Raw genomic sequence first — 24,160 nt, forward strand, 5'->3', positions numbered from 1 at the left:
CCATAGTGACTGTATCAATTTACATTCCCACCAACAGTGCAAGAGGGTTCCCTTTTCTCCGCACCCTCTCCAGCATTTATTGTTTGTAGATTTTTTTGATGATGGCCATTCTGACCAGTGTGAGGTGATACCTTATATGGAATCTAAAAAAAATGTTTCTGATGAACCCAGGGGCAGGACACGAATAAAGACACAGACGTAGAGAATGGACTTGAGGACCCGGGGAGGGGAAAGGGTAAACTGGGACGAAGTGAGAGAGTAGCATTGACATATATACACTACCAAATGTAAAACAGATAGCTAGTGGGAAGCAGCCGCATAGCACAAGGAGATCAGCTCCGTGCTCTGTGACCACCTAGAGGGGTGAGATAGGGAGGGTGGGAAGGGAGACACAAGAGGGAGGGGATATGGGGATATATGTATGTGTATAGCTGATTCACTTTGTTGTACAGCAGAAAGCAACACAACATTGTAAAGCAATTATACTCCAATAAAGATGTTAAAAAAAAGTTAATAATAGCTAATGTGTATATTATACAAGTGCTTATCACATGCCAGGCACGATGAAAATTCCTTTATATGGATCTCATTTATTCCTTGCAAAACCCTATGTGGTAGATACTTTAATTATGTTTATTTTATATCTGAGAACACTGAAGCTTCTTGGACAGGCTAAGGAACTTGCCCAAAATCTCATAGCTGATAAGTGAGACCATGGTTTCATTCAGGTCATCTGATTTTAGTCTACACACACAACTACTCTTCTATACCCAAATGAAATTCGAATTTATGCAAGTATTTCCATGCATTCATTCATCCATTCATCAAGCTTGTACTGAATGTCTCTGCTCAGTCACTTGCTTGGGATAAAGAGATAACTAAGATGGACTTCTATGCAGAGCATAGAAATATGAAGAATTTCAACATTATTTCTGGTACACCTCAATAGTCCCTAATCCTCAGCTTCAATCACAAGATATTTTTTAATGGTGAAATCCTTTTGACACCCTCCATCTCTTTAATAATGAAGTTAATAAGCGTAGTAGGAATACGACTACTTACATATCCCTACGTGTAGCTGAATAATAGAGCTCAAAGGTATCAGGTCCTAATCCCTAGTATCTGTAAATGTTACTTCATGTAGCAAAGACATTGTAGATGTGATTAAATTAAAATTTTTGAGATGAGGAGATTATTTTGGATTATCCAGGGGGGCCCTAAATGCAATCACAAGTGTTCTTATAAGAGGAATATAGAGGGGGATTTGACTACACATGGAAGAGGGGAAGGCAATATGACCACAGGGGTAGAGACTAAGGTGATGCAGCCATGGGCCAAGGAATTGTGGCAGCCATCAGAAGCTGGAAGAGGCAAGGAATAGATTTTCCCCTGGAACTTCTAGAGAGACACCCTAATTTTGGATTAGTGAAACTGATATCAGATCTCTGGACATTTTAAGCAACAAGAAACTACACCAACTTAGCATACTTTGCTGCTTTGATGACCTCTGGGATCACTAGACCAGGACAAGTATGAAACACACAAAGTAGAAAATTGAGTTTCAAACAAACAAATTAACTTGCCCAGGGTCACATGGCTAGCAGACAATGGAGCTGAGATTAAAACCTACTTCTGATAAACTTCGGAGTTTTGCAAATCACTTTAAAGTTTATAACCACCTTTATTTAACTATCTTTTTGAAGTTTTCATGGGAACCCAGAGCAGATTTTATTCCTTTTTAAAAAAATATATAGATAAGGCAGCTGAGGTTCAGCAAGGTGAAAGGACAGGCCATAAGTCACAATAGAGGAGCTGAGACTGGATTCCAGTTGGGTCTTTGGATTCCCCACCCCTGTACCCACACCCTCTGGCCTGTGATGGGTTCAGATGATGAATGAGGAGGTCCTGTCATGAGCTTCCTGCAAGCCAGGTTGCAGGCACCCCCAGCTTATCAGTCTGACCTTTGGTTTTTCACGACAAACCCCTCTGTGGAGGAAGCTGCCAACAGGAGGCCAAGGCTCTGTATTGTCCTTATTTAGAATTGCTTTCACTAAAAGTGACTGTGCTCTTGCAAAACATGTTTATTCTGGTTTCCTCTCACTCCTGGCTGCTTGACTAGTGAGAGCCCAGAGCACAGCAGCTCCAGCTATCAGACCTGGGCCAGGCAGGGCAGGGCCAGAAAGAAAATATAAGACTCCAGAAAGAGGGCACAGGAGGGCCTAATTTCCCTTCCCAAGTTGTGTGCCAGACAGGATGGACACCGTCTCTTTGGGGTATTGCTGTGGGCCCTGGGGAGAATGGGCCATTCAAAATAAACCCCTGCTGAGACTGACCTCAACTTAGAGAGTGCAGAGAACTGAGGGATAGAGCTTTACTTACTTGAAATCCAAACAGTTTTACAGTAACAATAACACTAATAATAATAATGATAGTTCTAATAATATAGCAACTTCCTTTTCTTCAGTACTTACTATCAACCAAGCAAGCTACTAAATCTCTTATGTAGTTTACTTCGTTTAATCCTCAGGATAACCATATTAGATAGGTACTTTTAATAACCTTGCTTAGTAGACAAGGAAACTGAGACTTAGAGTGGTCAAGGTCATATGGCTGGTAAGCCACAGGAACTGAGATTTGAAGCCAGGCCTGTCTGTGTCTAGAGTGTATTCTCTTATGCAACACTCCTCTTTAGGGACCCCCTTTGTAGAAGAGTGAGGTTCACAGAGCAGAGTGACTTGCCCAAGGTCATATGGTAAATTCCAGCAGAGCTCATTTTCCAGGATTCCAGAACAATGTTCTTTTCAACAGGTTTACCCTTATGTAAACTGTAATTTTAAAAAGAAGAAAAAGCAGTTCAAGACTTCCCACTTGCTGTCATTTGAAAGGCTTGTTCTCCCCTCCCCTTATCCCTTCGAATCCCATTTTCAAGATGTTATTGTCTTTGGGACAGTACATTTCTTCCATGGGCATATCTGGGTATAAGTTGGCAGTGAGAGGAGAAAGAAAGCGCTGGAGTTGAAGGAGAGGGGACCTGCCAAGTTCACTGTAACAGCTTTACATGGAGAACATTTTATGAAACATGTTTCCTGGAGTCATCTTACAGAAGGGTCTCCTCACTCTTCTGGGGAGTATGCCCATTTTACAGTTGAGTAAAGTGAAGTTCAGAGGCAGTATGTCATTTGTCCCCAGCCAACAGCTGGTAAAGGGGTAGAGCTGGTCCTCCAACCAGAGTCTTCTGACTGCCTGGTGACAGGGAACAGAAACACTGTACACAAGCTGGGTTTCTTCCAGGCCAGAGAGTCCCCTCCCCAGACATCATTCTACTTTGTTATCATTTGGAGATGAGAGTATGTTGCCAATTCTGATCTTGCTCTGGAGAGGGAAGGAGAGGGGAAAGGGAAGCTTCTCAAGTGAGTTTTCTTCATAGTAGGGGAAAGGGTGATAGTTGGGGAGGAAAGCAACCCAGAAAACAATAAAATAATTCTTCTCCTCTCAAGTCACTCTCTCATGGGATCTAGAACACATATTTTCAAATAACCTTTTTAAAACGTGTGCCATGCACAGAGGGGTGTAGCCTTCATCCCGGGGACTGGCCCTGTGTTGGGCTGACACAAATGTCAATATCTGCATGGAGAGTGGAGTCAACAACTAAAGGGGGTGGGTGAGTGGATGGGGGCTGGGGGAGGAGGGGCTGGACAGGGCTATAATCCTTCCCTGTCCAGTGGATCAGGAAGTGAAGATTTCTTTAGGGGCCAGCCCGAGTCTGCCCATTGGGTATCTGGTTCCCTTTCCCTTCCCCCATGGTTTCTGTCTTACTCTTGTTCTAATTTTCTTCTGCTTATGATGCCCTTCCAGGAATGTCACAGTTTTTGACAAGGTTCATCTTTGGCCTTTCAAAAGGCGATATGACACCAGTTGAATGAGGATGAAAAAGCTATATTCACAATCTTCTGATTCCCTCTAAGTTTTCTTTTTATCTTCTTTATTCCTTCTAATTTATCTGCCTTGTGGCAAACAGTGTGATCAGCCTCCTCTCGCTAGAGTATGAAGGGAAGCCATGGGCATTTTGCTGAAAGTAAGCATTGATTTTATCATCTATGTAATAGACATGATAATCTTGGCCTTTTCTATCTCATGTGCTATTGAAGATCAAAGAAACATGGAAAATATAAAAACTCTAGGACTTCCCTGGTGGCGCAGTGGTTAAGAATCCGCCTGCCAATGCAGGGGACATGGGTTTGAGCCCTGGTCCGGGAAGATCCCGCATGCCACAGAGCAGCTAAGCCCGTGTGCCACAACTACTGAGCCTGCGCTCTAGAGCCCGTGAGCCACACTACTGAACCCGCATGCCACAACTACTGAAGCCCATGCACCTAGAGCCCGGGCTCCGCAACAAGAGAAGCCACCGCAGTGAAAAGCCTGCGCACCGCAACGAAGAGTAGCCCCTGCTCGCTGGAACTAGAGAAAGCCCACACGCGGCAACGAAGACCCAATGCAACCAAAAATAAATTAATAAATAAATTTTAAAAAATAAAATAAACTCTCTAAAGTGCTAGAAAAAGTGCTAAAATATGGGCAGACTATGATCTGCAGATTTCCCTCCCCTAATGGAAAAAAGTCCTAAGTAGTCATTAATTTCATAAATTGTTGGTACCCAGGATCTCCTCTCTGCTTCTTCGAGTAGACTACAAAGGATAGATGTGTGGGCAGTGAGGGTGGGGGTAATGGGTAGGAAGGTGCTTCCGAGGTTGACCTGATTTTCAGGTCCCAGAGCTGCCATTTGCTAGCTGTTTGTGCTAAGCAAAGCACTAACTCTTTTCAAGGTCCAGTTTCCCAATCTGTAAAGTGGGACTACAATGCCCACCTCACAGGGTTTTTGTGAAACTTAATAAGAAACAAACATGGCTGCCAAATACTGAGCACTTGGTTTGTATCAGCTACTTGAATTAATGACCTAAGCACTCACAGTGTCTTGGAAACCTATGCTTCATTAGACTATCTTTAGATTAAGGGGATCTGAAGCTCAGAGATGTTCAGCAATTCACCGAGAATCATAAAGGGAGTAGAAGAGCTAGAATTCTAACACAGATCTGTTTATTCCAAAATCTGGTAACGTCTCACTACCTCACTTTGCCTTTGAGGGTCTATGTGGAAATACTTTATAAACAGTAATATGGTGTGGAGAGCCACTTGCTTCATGAGCAAACACTTACTAAGAATCTATTTTGTTGAGAACCTGGGACACAGCGTAAGGACAGAGACCATGGATTGAGTATTGCCTTTCTTTGGGCTTCAGTTTTCCTGTCTGTAGAATAAGAGAAGAATCTCTTAGATCATCTTTAAAGTGCCATTTTGCCTAGCTCTGACTTTCTAAAAGTATATATCAAAAGGATTTTGAAAAAGTAATGAGTCAAATTGAAGATGGGGAGGAGAGAACAGATGTTCATCCATGACTAAGATACGCCATGTACCGTGCGCCTGATAGTCTCCAAAGGCGGCTGCCCCCAATTCCTTCCCTCTCTGTACACGCATTCTGCTCCTCACATCAAGAGGTGAAGTCCACTTCTATCTTCTCCTTGGATCTAGTCTGGCTTCAGTGACTTACTTGGCCAACAGAAGACAGCAGAAGTGATGATCTGGGACTGCCAGGAAAAGGTCACGAGATGCTTTGGTAGTGCTGGTTCTAGGGATGCTCCCTCTTGGAACCCAGCCCTGTTGCTGTGCTCTTGTTTGTGTTCCTGTTCCATGTCACACGGAAAGCACATGTTTAGGTGTTTTAATCAACAGGCCTTAGCTGAGCTCCCAGGTGACAGCAACTGCCAGCCTTGTGAGTGCGCCATCTTGGACGTCCAGTCCAGTTGAACCTTCAGATGACTCTAGCCCCAGCCAACATCTGACTACAACTCATGAGAGGCTCTAAGCAAAAACTACCTGGCCAAGCTCAGGCAACTCAGAGAACTGTAAGATATCATCACAAGTTTTTGTTTTAAGCTATTAAATTCGGGGTGGTTTGATAGGCAGCAGTAGATAATTGAAACACATTATTTAATTGCCACAATAAGACTTGCAATTTTAGCCCTGTTTTATGGGAAGGACATCTGAAGTTCAGAGAGATTAAGTTAATTGTCTAAGGTCATGTAGAATGTGGCAAAGCTTTGGTCAGAAAGGAAATCCATTTGATTTCAAATCCTGCATTTTAAACTTCATTACCAAAGGATCTCTTTTTCCTTTAGTCATTTATTAGCAAAACCATTAAGTTGAAGTAGACAACTGAACCTAGATACTGCTTATATATAATAAGATTTGGGGGAAATTATAAAATAATAACTCTAATTTTCCTTTATTGGGTATTAATTATCTACCATATTTTAATGACATTTGGTTATGGCTTGTAAAACTAGAATTATTCTTCCCACGTTTCAATGCTAGTTTGGCCAAATTGCTGGCCAAAACCTTTGTGAAATACCTACACATCAACCAAAGTGCAGGCTCCCTTTCTCTCTCCCCAGTTTGCTCAGCCTTGTCTGCAACTTTGCAAATATGTCTGCCACCTGCCACCTCGATCGCCCTGGAAACCTGGCCATTTATTCAAAGCTCATTCAGAAAATGATAAGTGAGTATTGATTTTGGGAAGGCACCATGCTTGGTACTGGGGACCACCAAGTACCGCCGTGCTTGGAATCTGGGATTCAGATTACAGACAGATACACAGACAGACAAATAATCACACAGCCCTAACCCAGAGTCAGGATGGGGTGGAGCAGCGCTAGAGTTATTTATGGGTCCTTCACTCCCCTCTGCTCACATTCAGCCTTCACTGAGCTACTTGTAAGTCCCTGAACATGTTGTCCTGTTTCTTAGCCCTGGCTTTACTCATGCTGGTTTTTTCTGCCCTTCTTCACCTCACAAGCCTCCATGCAGTTTTATTACCTCGATTGGCAAACTTAGCAAATGGCTGCGCAATTGTCTGCTACTCTGTCTCTCCGTTTAACTGAGTTCCTTCAAAGCAGGGATTGTCTTTTGTCTTTTTCCATTTGTGTTTTCCCTGCCTTTTTAAAAACAGATCAAATTTATAACATCTAATGACCATCAATAAAAACAATAAAACTAAGTTAATGAATACAAACATTTTTCAATCAGGTGTCACCCTCAGCACTCAATTTACTTCTGCACTTTGTTTTGGTTGCTTGGTTTGAAAAACCCAAATTGCCCTGATGAGCGGTTGTCAGAGTTTTTAAAGAGCAAGCTTCCTAATCTCGGGGGAGTGGAGTTCACAGAGGGGACAGCAAATTCTCATTCAGAATGTTGCACAAAGACAGCTCAACCTGGCAGCATGTGACATCATTGGGTAACAAACATGCAATCAAAGAAATAAACAAGGTAAGTATAGATTGTGTTCCATGCCAAAGAGGATGAAAAGAGGGTGATGTTTCAGAGAGTAATTGGAGCACAGAAAGGAAAGGGGGACTTTAGGTAGGAGCTGGGGAAAGCCTCTTTGAAAAGGGAAAGTTTGAGGAGATAACTGAAGAGTGAGAATAATCCAGGTATCCAAACAACAGAAGGAAGAACATTCTGGGCAGGTAAGAGTAAGTGCAAAGGCCCTAGAACGGGAAGAAGCCTGGGATTGACTCTGCACCTTCCTTTTAGGAAACCACATCAGAGATTTCAGATACACCTAGATATTCCCAGTGGTCCCTTATAGATGCCTGACCTCTTTTCTCAAACACAGTGTCACGAGCAAACTTGGGAGGCACTGGACCCATTTGATAGCTGAGAAGTAAAGCAGGAATGTGGCAGCTGGTTATTGACAGGCCATAATGATGTCCTAGCAACACTCTGGCTTCAAGTCCAAGAGTCCTAACCACAGTATCACGCCACTCCACAGCCAGAAGGTAGAGTCGTTCCTAAAACCCAACCTTCTTCCACCAGAAACCAGGGACTTGGTGCCAGGGCAGGATTTATGACCTAGTAACTGAGGACAGAAATAATTGGTCACATTAGTGACTGGCAGTCCCGGGCCGGGCTCCACTCTGGAGGGGCAGCGTGGATTGAAATAGCTGAGGAAAGTTTACTTTTCTCAGCCCAGGTGCTCTACTGTGGCCAATGCAGCCCTAATGAGCTCTGCATATTCAGGACACAAATAATTGATGGTCCAATTTAAAGTGCGCAGAGGCCACATTTCTTTCCAGGCTCTGAAGGGACAACACCAGCTGAGGAAGAATGAAGAATCGCCTGTTCTAAGTTATTTTCCTTCTGTGGTCATTCGATCCCCACGAAGACTGCCTACCCAGTCAAGGGCCTGGAGGAAGGAGGCAATTACCCAGAGAAGTCAAGCAAAAAGGAAAGGACAAAGGAAAATCGTGCACCAGGGAAGAGGTCCTGGGCTCCATGCTGGAATGGATACAGCCTTTAACATACCCTGCTTCGCACAGAAGCTTGAGTTAAGGCCTTGGACTTTGGGGTCAGACAGATCTAGATATGAAAATGAATTCAGCTACCTTTTATATGGGGGATCTAGGCAAGATTTAACTGCTCTGTGACTCAGTTTACTCATTTGCTAAATGGGGATTAAGAGCACAGACTTTGGGGCAATCAGACTTGGATTTCCAATCCAGCTCTGCCACTGACTGTGTCATAAAGGGCCAAACTCCCATGTTATACAAACTCCCATGTTAGTTTCTTTATTTCTACAAAGGAAGTGAGTAAGTAGTTACTTTGGAGTTCTGTTGGGAGGACTGCTTGAGACAAGACATAAAATGAATGTGCTCAGTGCTGGGGAGGATCATTGTTAAATTACTGCTTACCACTCGTTAAGCTCTAGGACAGTGGTTCTCAAAGAGTGGTCCCTGGACCAGCAGCATTAGCCTCACCTGGGGACTTGTTAGAAATGCAAATTCTGAGGTCCTACCCCAGACCCACTAAATCAGAAACTTCGGGGGTGAGCCCAGCCTGCTGTGTTTTATCAAGTCTTCCAGAAGATTCTGGTGCATGCTCATGTCTAAGAATCTCTGCTCTCCATGGTAATCCAGAATGCACCTGAGATATTTCAGTTCTGTAGCCATCTCTGACTCCTAAATGCTGTAATCCTTCCAAATGAGCTCTCTGCTCATTCCTTTCTGCCCCCAAACAGGGAAGAAATACTTTATTACTCAGGATAAAGTAATTATTCTCTCATATGAGATAACGTATTTTACATGCTTACTATATTCCAGGTATGCTGATAACAGTTTCACACAGATTATTGTAATTTATCTCTTTAATCACCCTCTATGTTAGCTATTATCTTTGTTTTGCAGATAAAGGAACTGAAGGTCTGTGAGGTGAAGAAAACTGCCCAAAGATTTACAATTGGTGAGTGGTGAGGCCAGGATTCAAACCTCAGTAGTCTATGTCTAGAGCAGTCATACTGTCCCTTTATACCAGAATGAAGAACATTTGTGCACAGAGGCTGATAAACCTGTGGGATCATGAGCAATCATCTTAATTTCTCAGGTTCCTCATTATGTATAGGGGTCGATAGGGGATTCCTTACTGAGGCTTGATGGATTCAAGGAGCTTAAATATGGTTCATCATACCCCGTACCCCTCTCCAATCCCCCTGCAAATTGTAAAATGTCTTTGGGGAGAACATATTTTTTTCTTTTTTTTATTGAAGTATAATTGATTTACAATGTTGCGTTAGTTTCTGGTGTACAGCAAAGTGATTCATATATATATATATATATATATATATATATATATATATATATATAAATTCCTTTTTGTATTCTTTTCCATTATGGTTTAGTACAGGATATTGAATATAGTCCCCTGTGCTATACAGTAGGACCTTGTTGTTTATCCATTCTGTATATAATAGTGTACATCTGCTAGTCCCAAACTCCCAGTCCAACCCTCCCCGGTCCCCCTCCCCTTTGGCAACCAAAAGCCTGTTCTCTTTGTCTGTGAGTCTGTTATTGTTGCATAAATAGGTTCATTTGTGTCATATTTTAGATTCCACATATAAGTGATATCATATGGTATTTGTCTTTCTCTTTCTGACTTAACTTCCCTTAGTATGATAATCTCTAGGCCCATCCATGTAGCTGCAGATGGCATTATTTCATTCTTTTTTATGGCTGAGTAGTATGCCATTGTGTATATGTGTATATATATATATATACACACACACACACACCACATCTTCTTTATCCATTCATCTGTCGATGGACATTTAGGTCCTTTCCACGTCTTGGCTACTGTGAATAGTGCTGCTAGAGTTTTGTCTGGATATATGCCCAAGAGTGGGATTGCTGTATCATATGGCAACTCTATTTTTAGTTTTTTGAGGAATCTCCGTACTGGGGGAGAACATATTTCTGATTCATTGAGATATTCTTTCTACTGCTCTCCATTCATCTCTAACCTCTGCCTTCCCACCTGAAATATAGGTATTCAATACCTATAAATATAACTGCCTACCTTTTATGTGCCACACATTGTATTTGAGAACAATTTAACAAATAAGTGCCCTTCCTCATTCGCTGCCGATCATCTGATAGGCACTTTTCTTTGACACACCATGGATCCTATGTGTGTGTGTGTGTGTTTGTATGCACTTAACAGAATAATCCACAGTACCCCATAATATGAAGAGACCTATAGGAGGAGAGAGGGAACAGGAAAGAAAAACCTGAGCTAATCTCTCTATAGGCAACTAACTGCAGTTTTGTGGTTATTTGGGGCACTTGATTACTGTGCAAAGAACCTGGCCTCTGGGGAAACAAGCCTCACACATACTGATTTCCATCTTGAACCCCTTTGACAGGAGCAGAATGTTTCAGGTGCAGATTCTAGAAGACTTAAAAGCAGGTCTGTTTTTAAACACACTGCATATTGAACTTTCTCCTCTGTGGCAGGCAGGCCAAGTAGTGGCTTTTGAAGCTTTTAAAGGCTCACTGGCCCTTCAAAAATGGCTGTTGTGGACCTATGGTTTTAGAAGCTTTTTAAAAGCCTTGTGGGCTTATTTTTAGAGCAAACCTTAACCTTGTAAAACTTCTTAAAGGAACCATGGAGGGTCCCATTGCTAGAGCCTCCAGGGAGCTGCTCCCAAGGTTTCCAGCATAACCTTTCCTTGTGCTTGACGTGAGTACCAGGCTGCCAGATGAGCCTGGAGTTAGCTGCCCCTTGAGAGGGTGTGTCCTAGGAGCCAGGAGACCTGAGACCTGGGCCATAGGTGAGTCATCCAGGGAGGCAGAGTTTTCTCCCAGTGAGTGGAAACCCTAGAATCACAGACTCACAGAATCTCAAAGACTCCCCTGAAGGAAAAGAACCTTAAAAGTCATCCAGTCAGCTCTGATCTGATGCTTGAACCTCCCCTCAAACACGCATATAAAGAGGTGGTTCCACCTCTGTTTGCACACCTTCTGCTATGAGAACATTGTCTGGGCACTTATTATTCAACACATTTGTAATTGAGTACACCTTACGTTCCTGACACTGTGAAAAGTGCCGGGGATGCAACAGTGAATAAAAAATTAATCTCAATACAGACTGAACATTAGTGGAAAAGAGAGATGTGGATGAAATGATCACATCCATACATAACTGCAAATGAAAAGTATCATTAAAAAAAAACTCAGAGATCCATAAAAGCTTCTGACCAGACCTGATGTGGTCTGAGGGATCAGGGAAAGTTTGATGAAGAAGCGACCTTTGAACCAGGACCTGAAGGATGAGTGAATGTTAGCAAGGCAAGAGGAGGTTGGGGGAGGGCACAGAGGACTGAGGGAACATCTCTGAGAGGCTTTCAGGCAGGTGGGAGTGCAGTATTTAAGAAGAAATGAAAACACTCCAGGTGTGTAACATAAAGGGGAAAGACCTGGTTTGAGGCTGGGGGCACGCAGTGTGTAGGGCATGCATGGCCTTGCTGTCTTGTTGAGGATTTTTATCTTTAACCTGAGAGAAGTTGGAAGCCTCTAATTCATTTTAAACAAAGGCTAGGCAACTCACACCAGAGCTGCAAATTCTTTCTCATTTGCTAAGTGTAGTGGTCTAAAATATGTCCATCATTCTCCTCTCTTCAAAAGGTGAAGCCTAATTTCCCTCCCTTGAACGTAGGGCAGTCTTATTCTAATTAATGAAATGTGGCGGAAGTGATTCGATGTGACTTCTGAGGCTAGGATAGCTTCCGTGGCATGCTCTGTCTCTCAAATTGCTTGCTTTAGGGGAAGTCAGTCACCGTGCTGTAAGGACACTCAAGCAACCTATGGAGAGGTCTACATGGAGAGGATCTACAACCAGCACCAAATTGCCAGCCATGGCAATTGGAAACATATCCTCCAGCCCCAGTCACACCTGTAGATAAGCTGTAGCCCCAGCTGACATCTTGACTGTCACCTCATGACAGAGCCTGAACCACCTAGACAAGCTGGTCCTTAATTCCTGGCCCGCAGAAACTGTGAGATAATAAGTTTCGAATTATTGACTTTTGGTCATTTGTTAAGCAGTAATAGCTATCTAATTCTGTAAGGCATTTCAAGGTATGAGGAGGAAAGCAGGGACTTCGGGGTTAGAGAGACTTGTATTTGAAGTACAACCCTCTAACTCTCCAAATTCCAGGTTGTTGGAGTGAAGACGTGGTACATTACCTCCTGGAGCTCCCATGTTCTATCTGTAACATGACATGAGATCCCATGATATAGGACCATACAGTCATTCTCAGTTTCCTTGCCCTCTCCCGTTTCATATCCGATTGAGATATGCCACCCTCAAAGCTGAGAAGATTAAAAACAAAAGATTGTATTGTCAATAGGCACTGCAGAGTGTGGGTTATCATGATTCCCCTGGAATGAGAGGGCTTGAGAATTGTCTGAAGTTGCCTTAGGCCAGGTTTCATTAAAGCACTACAGATGTTCAAGTCTATTCCCCAGTTGGGTCAATGAGTTTAATGAGTCCATCTCCTGCCGTGGTAACAGAATTGCCTTTTATTTATTTGAAATTTACCTCCTCATCATTGCATGTCTTATTTTCTTTGTTTGCAATGCAATAAGGAAATAGATTACTAACATCAGATGTGGGCATATGACTTGCTTTAGCTGATGGAACAAAAGTGGGAGTGATTTAGGCCAAGACCAAGCAGAAATATTAAGAGCCATTGCAAATTTCAGCCATGTCTTTTTTCCCCTCTGCCATAAGAATGGCATGTCCCTTCGGCTTGGATCATGGAATGAAGAAGACATGCAGAGCAGAGCACAGCCACCCTGCAGTGTCCTCCGACAGTAACCTAAGAGAGAAATGAACCTTTGAGAAATTACTCATCTGAGACCCTCTCCCTTGAGTAGGCCTTTAAGGAGTGAGGGTAGGAAGGAGAGGGGGGCAGTCATTGGGTGATTCCCAGATTTTTTTTTTTTTTTGCAACCAGGGAGATGGCTTTTAGACCTTTCAATAAGAGTAGGAACCTTGGAGGAGATGCTTGGTGGGGAATGGTGGCTTGTTTGGCTTTGAACATGCCAAGTTGAGGTGCGTAGGGGAGAAGTCCAGTAGACAATAGGATAAACTAGTTTGAATTAGGAAGGAGATCTGGACAGGAGTTATAGATAGGTGTTCATCTATCCACGGAGCTACTTGAAGCCTTGAAAGTCAGTGAAATCCCAGAGAGATCAGAAGCATAAGAGAAGGAAGGAAATGAATGCTAAGGCACACCATGAGAGGAAGTGGTGGAGGAAGAGGAGCAGGGTTAGGGGAGAGGTGGAGCCTAGGAAGGACAGGAGAAGGAAATGAGAGATATATAGGCTACAAAGGAAAATGAACTAAACCCCTGGCACCAGAATTCCTCTTGGGAAAAGAATTGTCTTTTTTTTTTCTTTCAAAGTCCTCAATTTACATGAGCTTCAAAAGTCCTGTGAGGTGTATTTAGAGGAGAGCACATATATTCATCCTCAATATCCAGTGAGGAAACTAAGATTCAGAAGGATACATTCTTTGCCCAGAGGTCTTTTGTTTGTTTGTTTGTTTGTTTTAATTTTTAATTGTGGAAAAAAATGACAAAATTTACCATCTTAACCATTTCTAAGTGTACAGTTCAGTAATGTTAAATATATTCACATTGCTGTGCAGCCCATCTCCAGAAAGTTTTCATCTTGTGAGACTGAAACTTGGTACTCATTAACTCCTCCCAATTTCCCCCTTCCCTCCAGCTTCTGGCAACCACCATTCTACTTTCTGTTTCTATGAATTTGACTACTCTAGATATTTCATGTAAGTGGAATCATACAGTATTTGTCTTCTTGTGACTGGCTTATTTTATTAGCATAATGTTCCCAAGTCTCGTCCCTGTTGTAGCATGTGTTGGAATTGCCTTCCCTTTTAAGGTTGAATAATATTGCATTGTGTGCATATACCAGATGTTGTTTATCCACTCATCTGTTGATGGCCACTTGGGTCGCTTCCACCTCTTGGCATTGTGAATAGTGCTGCTATAAAGATGGGTTTTGAGACATGTAGGAGAGATGGGGAATCTTAGGAGCATAGTATGAAGACGACAGAAGGGATGTCATTACTGCTCTGTATGAGAAAATGAGGGAAGCTTAGCTCCTGAAAGGGATGGGCAGAGAAGAGAAGATTGGGACCAGGGAGGAGAGATAGAAAGAGATGATCCGGGGAGATGAGGTGAAGTAGGGAACACCTGGGGTGAGGGGCCAGTGAAGAATTCCCAGTGTTGTGTAGTCAAAGATCAGAGATGTCTAGCGTTCAGTATAAAGTGGTTACAGTTGTTGTTTTACCCCATCCCCACTACTCAACACATTTGGGGAAAATCTCCTACACATTCACACAAATGCTCTGTGTGAGTTGCTTTTTAGTGGAAACTGAGAAAGGGACTCAGTTTCCAATCTGGTTTGATATAGGTCAGACAGAGAGAGTGAGCAAAGGAGGGCAAAAGAAGCTATAAACTGTCTAATGCAGGGAAATAACAATTATTCCAGAGTTACCAAAGGTGACTCTCAGAGAGTGAGCTCCCTGGGAATTCACAGACAATTTGGGGAGGAATTTGGACTTCCATAGAATGTGCACTAGGTATTTGGACTTCCATGGAACATAGCTAGGAGCTTGGAGGCAATCTTATGTCGGACAGTGCTTCTTAAACGTTAATGTGTCTCCAAACCACCGGAGGGTCTTGATGAAATGTAGGTTTTGATTTGGTCAATCTGGAGTGGGGCCTGGGATTCTGCATTTCAGACAAGCTCAAGTTCATGGGTGATGGTGATGCTGCTGGTCTGTGACCCACACCTTGAGTCATAGGGCTTTGGATCTCAAAGGGATGGAAAATTCCTTTTGGCGTTGTAGTGCCTCTTTCTCTCTCTCTCCTTCTTTCTGTCTCTCTTTGTCTCTCTCCTATCATCATCTTCTTCTTCTTCTTCATCCGCATCATCATCTTCTTCTTCACCATCAGCATCATCGTCATCATCATCTTCATCCTCCTCATCCTCCTCTCCCAGAGCTCCTGAGAAAACAGGGCTCTCCTGTCCTCTGGTGACAGGGAAAGCTGTCAAGGAGCCACTGCTGCCTTGTTAGCCCTTCATCTCAGTCCCTGCTCTGTCCCCACTCAGGCGGTGTGGAGGTCACACCAGGGTACACTCAGAGGTCCCTTCTGCCTGCTTTGGCCCAGGCTATTAGAACAACAATTTGCAGGGGAGAAACCAAAGACTCTTTCTCCGTCATTGGCCTCAGAACTCCCTCTCTCAGAAAGAGGGAAAGAGGTGGAGAAAAAGTTTTAAATGGTATTTTTCTTGAGAAAGGTCGCTCTGGGGAGCCAAGCATGAAATTAGTGTGTGATTGGGAGAGGGCTGTGTGGTAAACTCCCTTGTTTTCCACAGATGTTGCAGGAGTCCGAGCCAGAGTTCAGGCAAAATGTTTTCCCGCAGATCCACCCCTGCCCCAGAGGCTGTGAGGAAGTTGGCAAACGACATTCAGATCTAGTTGGGCTCAGGCAACCTCACAGAAACAGGAGAACTCACAGAATCTGAGGGGAAATGGTGGCTGGAGAACATCTAACAAGAAAAGAGGAGAGGAAGAGGAGGGAAACCCCACTGAATGGTGCATCTCCCGTGGGCAGAGCCCTGTGCTAGAAGCTTCCAGTACCTACCTTAGGTGTGTAAGGAACCCCCATGCTTTCTCATCAGGTGCTTCTTTTGCTGGGAAGGCTTCCTGCCTCAGAGGCAACCCAACTCACTCAGGAGCATGATCTTGGGTAGCCTCGGCCTGCAGTGGCTTGAAGCAGGATTCCGGTTCCCTGGCCAGAGATTGAAGTCAGGCTGCGGCAGTGAGAGCGCTGAATCCTAGCCACGAGACCACCGGGGACCAGTGGGCAGTGACAAGGTGCCTGGCCCGTCAGCTTTGTAGAAATGAGTTTCCACAAAGAGGTGGAAAGTAGTGAAACAAAGTGTCTATTAGGAGGAAAAAGAGTTCATGTAGATAGGCACACATGGGCCGACTCAGAGAGAGATTTGTGCCTTCGAGGTAGTTTGAATCACTTATATGGGGCATTTCTTCTAGCTAATCATCTTGCTTTGCCTGGCTCTGAGTCCATATTTGGTTTATCTCAGTGTCCTGCCATGTGCGTGCACACATCTCTTAGCCAAGACGGATTCTAGCGAAGAGGGCTATGGGTAGGTTGACATCACCTACTGTGGGGTGGTGCCCCCTCCCTTTTGACCTCTGAGGAGCCTTTCTACACACGTGTAGTCGGGAAGGTCTCCTTGACCTTGAGAATGAGGAATATGTGGTCTCTTTATCTTTTATCTGGGCAGGGCTCGGTTTCTCCTCCCTCTTGCTATTGTCTTCATCTTGAAGTACCTGTCCACAGGGGACGAACTCCAGCTGTTCAGCCTGGGGCCCATCTATCTCCTGCCTCAGAAAGACTGCCCCTTACCTGGAGCTAAAATCTGCTTTTCTCATCCATGCTGAGGACTTCTTTTGTGCTGACGCTGCCCTCCAAAGCCACAGTGAGCAAGGACACCCCCAAATCTCTGCCATGCATCCTGCAGTCAACAGAGCACGTCCCAGTCACATCCGTCAGCCCGTCTGATCCTCAGAGCTTCCTGGAAGAAAGCAGGGGGGCAGTTCTTCCTCCAGGGTTTCAGATAAGAAAGAGGAAAACTTGAGATGCTTTTTGTGCTCATGGGAGAGGTTGAGAGCACAGGCGCTAGAGTCTGGCCGCCTGGGTCTGTCACAGCCCAGCCGCTATTGGCTGTGTGTCTTTAAGATGGGCTCCTTGACCGCTCTAAGCCTGAGTTTCCTCTTCTGTAAAATGGGCATAACGATATTACATACTGGAGATCGTTGTGGTGAAGACTAAAAAGCAGAAGTTCAGTACTTAACCTTGGGTTTATAGGAACTTCCCTTCAGTTCTTGAGGAGGGAGAGGAGAAGAAGATGGAGGTTAAGTGACTCTCCCAAGCCCAGAAAATGGTGGCACCAGATCTAGAACTCAGTATCTCTGAGGCTAAATTCAATACTTTTCCACTATATTCAATATCTTGCATTCCCAGGCCCACCAAAGACTGAAACCCGCCCCTGACCCTCACCTTGGCAGCCTGGCCCTGCACTGAGCTGTTCACGATAGGTGGTCACTCGCTGAATGGGGGTTGGGATGCCCTCCTTCCCCCGACCCCAAAAGCCTGAAAGGGCTGTGTCAGCCCTTCCGACCTTGAAGTTAGACACTGCCCTTTCCCCTTCAGCCTCTTTTCAAATACAAACACCCTCGCAGGGTGGAGGGAATGGAGGGAACCTCCCTCTGCCGAAAGCCTGTCCTGGTCCAGTCACTCCACAGATGCTGACCCGCTGCCCATTCACAACCATTGTGCAAGTGGTGTTATTTCCCGTGTCACATGTGAAGAGAGAAAAGCCCAGAGAGGTTAAGCAACTTGCCTGAGGCCACACACTAGCACTGATGGCACAAGGAACCGTGAGGCCCAGTGATAGTGTCTGTGCTCATAACCTCTAGGGTATAGACCCCAACCTGGTGCTCCTTCTATCTCCTAAGAGGAGGGGAAGACTAATAGTTCTAGAAGGCTCCCCTGCACAGGATGCTTTCTAGCTTGTGTCGCCCTCCCTTGCTCACTCTCTCTAGTCTGTTCCATATCAACCCAGACAGAAAACGTAATCCCTTCCTCAGTTTCCACCAAAAGAAGAATACTTTATCTCATCTGATCCTCCAGCAGCACTTGGAGGGGGTCATTAGTGCCCTTAGTTTGACAGCAGATGAACCTCAGAGAGGTGAAGTAACTTGCCCAGAGGACATAGATCTGTTAAATAGGGGCTCAGCTAGTGCTTCCTATACAACCCCACCTCCAAGCTGGCAGGCAGCGTCGAACACCCTAGGGGGCCTTCATCAGATTCTTTCAGGATGTCACAACAGGCACTTGGGGTTGGGCAGGCCCTAAGTCTAGCCCCTCCAGAAACAAGCCTCATTCGCCAGGGCGGGGAGGACATCGGGGAGCCATAGGAGGTGATGAGGGGGCTGTCCAGCAAAGCAGGCGGAGCAGGTTTCCAGAAAGTTTGGGATGGGAATGAGCGAAAGGTCCAGGCAGGCTCTCAGGTCAGGAGTTTCAGCTGTTTTCCAGAGAGTGAGTCTGGGCCACCGAGGATCTGTGGAATCCAGCCATGGGATTGGGGGGAATCCACAGCATAGGGTTGGGGAGTCAGCAGGAGTGTCCCATTAGGGTCAAACGCTGAGGGTTTACGGATGGAATTAGGCCCCGGGGAGGTAACTGGAGAGGTGGAATATTATACCCACCAGTCAGGAGGGAAGATTTCTGAGGCCACACTGCCTGGGTTCTCACCCTAGTGCTTCCATTTGTTACCTGTGGGACCTTGGCAAGTTGCTCACATCCTTTGTATCTCATGTTCCGCATCTAGGATACTAATAGGATCTAAGTCATAAATAGAATTCTTGTGAAGATGAAACAGATGAGAAGAAGCTGCTGGACATCTGTGAACTGGCCCAGCACTAAAAACATGGTTGTTAGGTGCTGGCCTCGCCCTTGCAGCCAGGCTGCAGTGTTCTCTTGCTGAACATAAATCATCTCACAAATGAGACCAAAAAAGGGCTATTTTATATTTTTTCTAAACACTTACAGAAACAGGGTCACTAAGCAAACCACAAAAATACCAGACGTCCCCCTTTCCCAGCTAATATGCGTGAGTGACTGCTGCCTCTTTATTAATTACTTCTTTAGCCTCTTTCTGTTCTTCCCTCTTTCTAGATAAGATCCACTAAGGTATCAAATCAGAATTATCCTTGCTTCTTTTTTTTTAATTTTATTGAAGTATAATTGATTTACAACGTTGTGTTAATTTCTTCTGTACAACAAAATGACTCAGTTATACATATACATATGTGTGTGTGTGTATATATATATATATATATATATGCATATATATATATATACACACATTCTTTTACATATTCTTTTCCATTATGGTTTATCACAGGATATTGAATATAGTTCCCTGTGCTATACAGTAGGACCTTGTTGTTTATCCATCCTATGTATAATATTTTGCCTTATCCTTGCTTCTTGATAGCACCCAATACCGAGCAAACCCCTACTTCCTTGAACTCTCTCCAAGATCACCTGACTTCAGTTCCTTTAAGTACACATCCTATAAGTCCTTTCTGTCACCCTCTGCTGAAACACCCAATGGTTCCCTGTGATGTGCACGCTCCCTCATTACAATGAGTCCATCAACCCAATGTTCAACTACAGATTGTTCCTCGTGGTCTTTGTCTGGAGGGCATGGACACAGTTAATAAATGAAGCAAGTAGAACAGTTCCTGGCACACAGTAAAACCATGCTGGTGATGCCATCATAATTACTGGGTAGGTTACCAAGGCAGCCTCAGGGACAGGAAAAAAGCATCAGGACAGAGGCCAAGTGGAACAGTGGATTTAGGTCCAGGAGACTTCAATTTAATCCCTACCTGCCATTCCAAATAGTAACTCACATTTTATTGTACACTTCAAAAGAGCCAGACACTGAGCCAGAGCTCAGGCAGAGCTGAGAGTTTGATGTGAAGAATCTCACTTACTCACTGGGGTGCCATGGGCAAGTTGCTTAAGCTCTCTGAGCCTCAGGTTTTCCATCTATAAAAAATGGGAAAAATAAAAATACAGGTTTGTCGCGAGGCTCCAGTGAGAATGAGTATGCCGTAGTCTAGGTTATGATCATAAAGCTTCCAATTATTCCAGCTTGTACCCAAGGCTGGCAAAGGACAGAGAGCGAGGCTGATTTAGAGTCAGATTCCTGAAATTCCTGCATTTTTTTTTACCTTCTTGCAGAGGAGGCCTGGACTGCCATTCTGAATTGTGTGGCTCTGTGGGAATGGTGAAAAGCCATCTGTCAGGAACCCCTTCCTTGGCCTCAAGTTTCCGTGTAGCTCCTTTTCCAGGGAGACCAGGAATGATGAAAAGCTTTTGGCTCCATGTCACTTATTAATGTGACCAAGGCACTTATTTGAGACCCAGTTTTCCAACAAAGTGGAATAAAGTTAATTTCTGCCCCACATGTTTGTGTTGGGGATCAAATAAAAAGGTGCATATGGGACTGTGTTGTCAGCCATGGGGGAAAGAGGACATTATCCATTCCTCTGAGGCTGCTTCCCACAGAGTGGTCTCCAACTTGGGGACCCAAATGTCTGCTCTCCGAGGGCTGAGCTATTGGCCATTGGCCAAGGTGCTTGTTCATGCGTCTCTGTGCATTAACACCCTCCTATAAAGCTACACTTGTTAGGGAGGCTGAACGGAGCCCTCACATTGGGCTGATGTGAACAGGTTTCTTCCTCTCTTACTTACCAGACAAAGGAAAGCAGTGGGGTTAGTGGGGTGGCTCTACTCCACCAGCCACACAGGTTTCTTCCAGCTGATTTCTGCACCATCTTTAGAGTGTCATCCTTCTCTCTGGTTGAGGCTGGGTTGCTGTCTCGTCAGCTTTCCAGCATGCAGGGAGGATAAAAAACAAGTCCTGCATAAAGGACATTATCCTTAAGGAGGTAACCTGGAGGTTCCATGCATCATTTACCCTCTTTCGTGTCCCACTTCAAGGAAGGATGACGAATGTAGTCTCTAGTTTAGTGACCATGTGCCCAGCTTCAATTTGGGAGTTTTATTATTCTAAATTCAAGATCAGGAATAGCAGAAGCAAGAAAAACATCAGGGAAATGAATACAGTCAGCCTTCAGTACCTGCAGGTTCCACATCTGTGGATGCAACCAACCAAGGATGGAAAATATTTGGAAAAAATTCCAGGGAGCTCCAAACAGCAAAACTTAAATTTGCTGTGCAGGCAACTACTCACATAGCATTTATATTTTATTAGGTATTATAGGTAATCTAGAGATGATTTAAAGTATTCAAGAGGATGTGCATGGTTATATGCAAATACTATACCATTTTATATGAGGAACTTGAGCATCCGTGGGTTTTAGTGCTGGGGTTGGCGGTCCTGGAACCAATCCCCTGCAGATACCAAAGGACGGTTGTACAGATCAATTCACCCATGAGGTCACTGAACCTGAGTCAGTGTCTGTACTGAGTAAATATCTGGATGAACAGCAGAGGGAGGGTCTAGTCAGTTCCTTGAATTATTCAATGCTAAAAATTAAATGTTTGGAATCATCCCTGTGAATCTTCACATTTTTCAATTTCCGTCTAGATCTTGGCGCTGGGTAGACAGAGCCTTGGCCACATAACTCAGTACATGAACAATCACATACACCCCCCCACACACATAGGGGTGTGTGTTTGTGTGTGTGTACAAACCTACATACACATGCAATATAGATTTACACTTGCATAGATCCTAATCTTGTACTGGAGGAAGAGAAATCACACCTAGTTACCTCCCTCTTTTCAGTAGGCACGTGGCATTGGTGAAAAAAGCAGTCTCAGGAGCCAGAGATTTAGGTTCAAATGCAACCCATGTCATTGATACACAGTGTAATTCTGGGCAAGTTTCTCAATTTCTCTTGACTTCTGTTTCCGTATTTATAAAATGAGTATAATATCATCTGTCCTGAAATATTGTTTTATAATTAATTACAATGTCATACTTATTTGCTTTTTGACATAATACTTTAGGTATAGTTGGTACAAAATGAATATTTATAGTTATTTTATTATGGTTAGGCAACTGAGGCCCAGTGCAAGTTAATGGCAGACCAGGAATTTCCTATCTCCCTCCTTAATATAAAGCAAGATCTTTTTAAACTTGTACTGCTCTCAGATACACTTATTTGTTTTTCAAAATTAAGTCCTCTTTTAAAAGTACATTGTTTATTGAAGTAAACATACATACAGAAAAGTACATAAATCATAAGTGTATAGCTCACTGATTTTTCCAAATAGGGAATCTGCCCCACGTTATTAGGACTGAGGTCAAGAACCAGAACATCACGAGCACCCCGGCAGCCCCCTTATTACCCTCTCTGAAAGTAACTACTACCTTACATTACAGATTAATTTTGCCTTTTTATACTTTATACAAATCGAATCACAGATAGATGTTATTATGTCTGGCTTTTTCTACTCTACACGATGTTTGAGACATGTATCCATACTGTGTGTAATTGTGGCTTGCTTGATCACTCTTGTTGCTGCACAGTGTTCCAGTGAATATACTACATTTCACTGATCCATTCTACTGTTGACAGGCATCTGGGTGGTTCCTGAGTTTGGGCTATTATCAATAACGCTGCTTTAAAAATTCTTGCATGTGTCTTTAGTGAATGCATTTCTGTTGAGTACATATCTGTGAATGGAATTTCTGAATGTTAGGATTTGTACATATTCACCTTTTGTAGATACTCTCATGAAGTTTTACAAAGTAACTGAAGTGTTCCCTGCTTTTCATTTGTAGGAACTCAAGATAGTTCCATCTGCTCCCAACCTCTCTCTCACTGGACTTGTACCTCCTGGAATGCAGGAGTTGTACTCTTAGTCTTTGGGTATAAGGAGTCAATTGCTCTTGGGTAACCCAATGTCTTAGTTATCTATTGCTACACAAAAAAATCCCCTCCAAATATAGTGGCCTAAATCAAAAATACATATTTATTATCCCTCATGGTTTTCGTGGGTCAGGAATTGGGGAGTGACTTGGCTGGTGGTTCAAACCTTAAGACTCTAATGAGGTTGAATCAGATGTTGGTCTAGGCTAAAGTCATCTGAAGTGTTGACTGGGGCTAGAAGATCCACTTTCAACGTGGGTCTCTCATATAACTGAGAAGTTGGTGCTGACTGTTGGCAGGAAGCCTCAGTTTTTTTCCACATGAGTCTATTCTTAGGGTTGCTTGAGTGTCCTCACAACATGGTGGCTGGCTTCCCCCACTGTGAGCAATCCCAGAGCCCAAGGCAGAAGCAGCAATGTGTTTTATGGCCTCGCCTTGGACATCACACACAGTCACTTTCTCAATATTTTAAGGATCACCCAAGTCATCCTTATTCAACATGAGAGTGTACTACACTAGGGCATGGCTATCATAAAGTGAGGCTCATTCAGGGCCATTTTGGAGGATGATACCATATCATTAAGCCCTTACTGCTACTAATTAAAGACTTTGTTTGGTGACAATTGGAGTCCTAAGTGATTAGCACAGGGAGCGTGTAAATTCTGATGGACAAATAGAGAGAAACAAGAAAGAATACATAGAACAAGTCAAGCCCAGGGAGAAAGGCAGACTTGAATGTAGCAGCCAAGAGGCAGCTTTAGCATTTTGAGTGTCTGAATAGGAGTGAATAAATAAATAATGTGTGAGTTTGGGGTTGGGGCGTGGGGTGAGGGCCTGTATGTAGGGGACCAGAAATATTTTTCTTTGTTTACCAATTAGATCATGGTTTTGGGCCATGAAGACTCAACTCCAGCATTGCTGATATAAAAGTAGTAGCCCAAATTGAGTATTCTCAACTTTTCTCACAGGTTCTTCAATTTACCATCCATCCATCAATCCGTGTATCCATCTTTTATTAAGCATCCAGCAAATACCAGGTTCTGTTCTAGAAGGTGATGGGGGGGGTACAGAAATGAACAAATGCACCAACCTGACACGGGAGATGACAAAGAGGGAACTAACATTTATTGTGCACCTACTGTGTTCTAGTACTTTTGCATTTATTGTATTAAATAAT

The 24,160-nt window shown here is 43.7% G+C and overlaps 1 protein-coding gene across 3 annotated transcripts in view; it reads left to right on the forward strand.

The window, feature by feature from the left end:
• LOC309640986 (uncharacterized protein) overlaps positions 1–24,160 on the forward strand; it is a 239,909-nt gene that overhangs the window by 74,720 nt on the left and 141,029 nt on the right. For 2 of the 3 annotated variants that reach the window (XM_082420495.1, XM_082420496.1), the window contains exons 1-2: positions 4,552–5,960; positions 9,297–9,351. The exons of the other annotated variant lie outside the window; for it this stretch is intronic. In XM_082420495.1, the coding sequence (XP_082276621.1) occupies positions 5,907–5,960; positions 9,297–9,351 (109 nt within the window). In that variant the 5' untranslated portion in view covers positions 4,552–5,906. Of the gene's footprint in view, positions 1–4,551; positions 5,961–9,296; positions 9,352–24,160 lie in introns of those variants that run through there. 3 annotated transcript variants of the gene reach the window in all.

This window comes from Balaenoptera physalus (genome assembly GCF_965194825.1).
Source record: "Balaenoptera physalus genome assembly, chromosome: 1".
Lineage (NCBI taxonomy): Eukaryota > Metazoa > Chordata > Mammalia > Artiodactyla > Balaenopteridae > Balaenoptera > Balaenoptera physalus.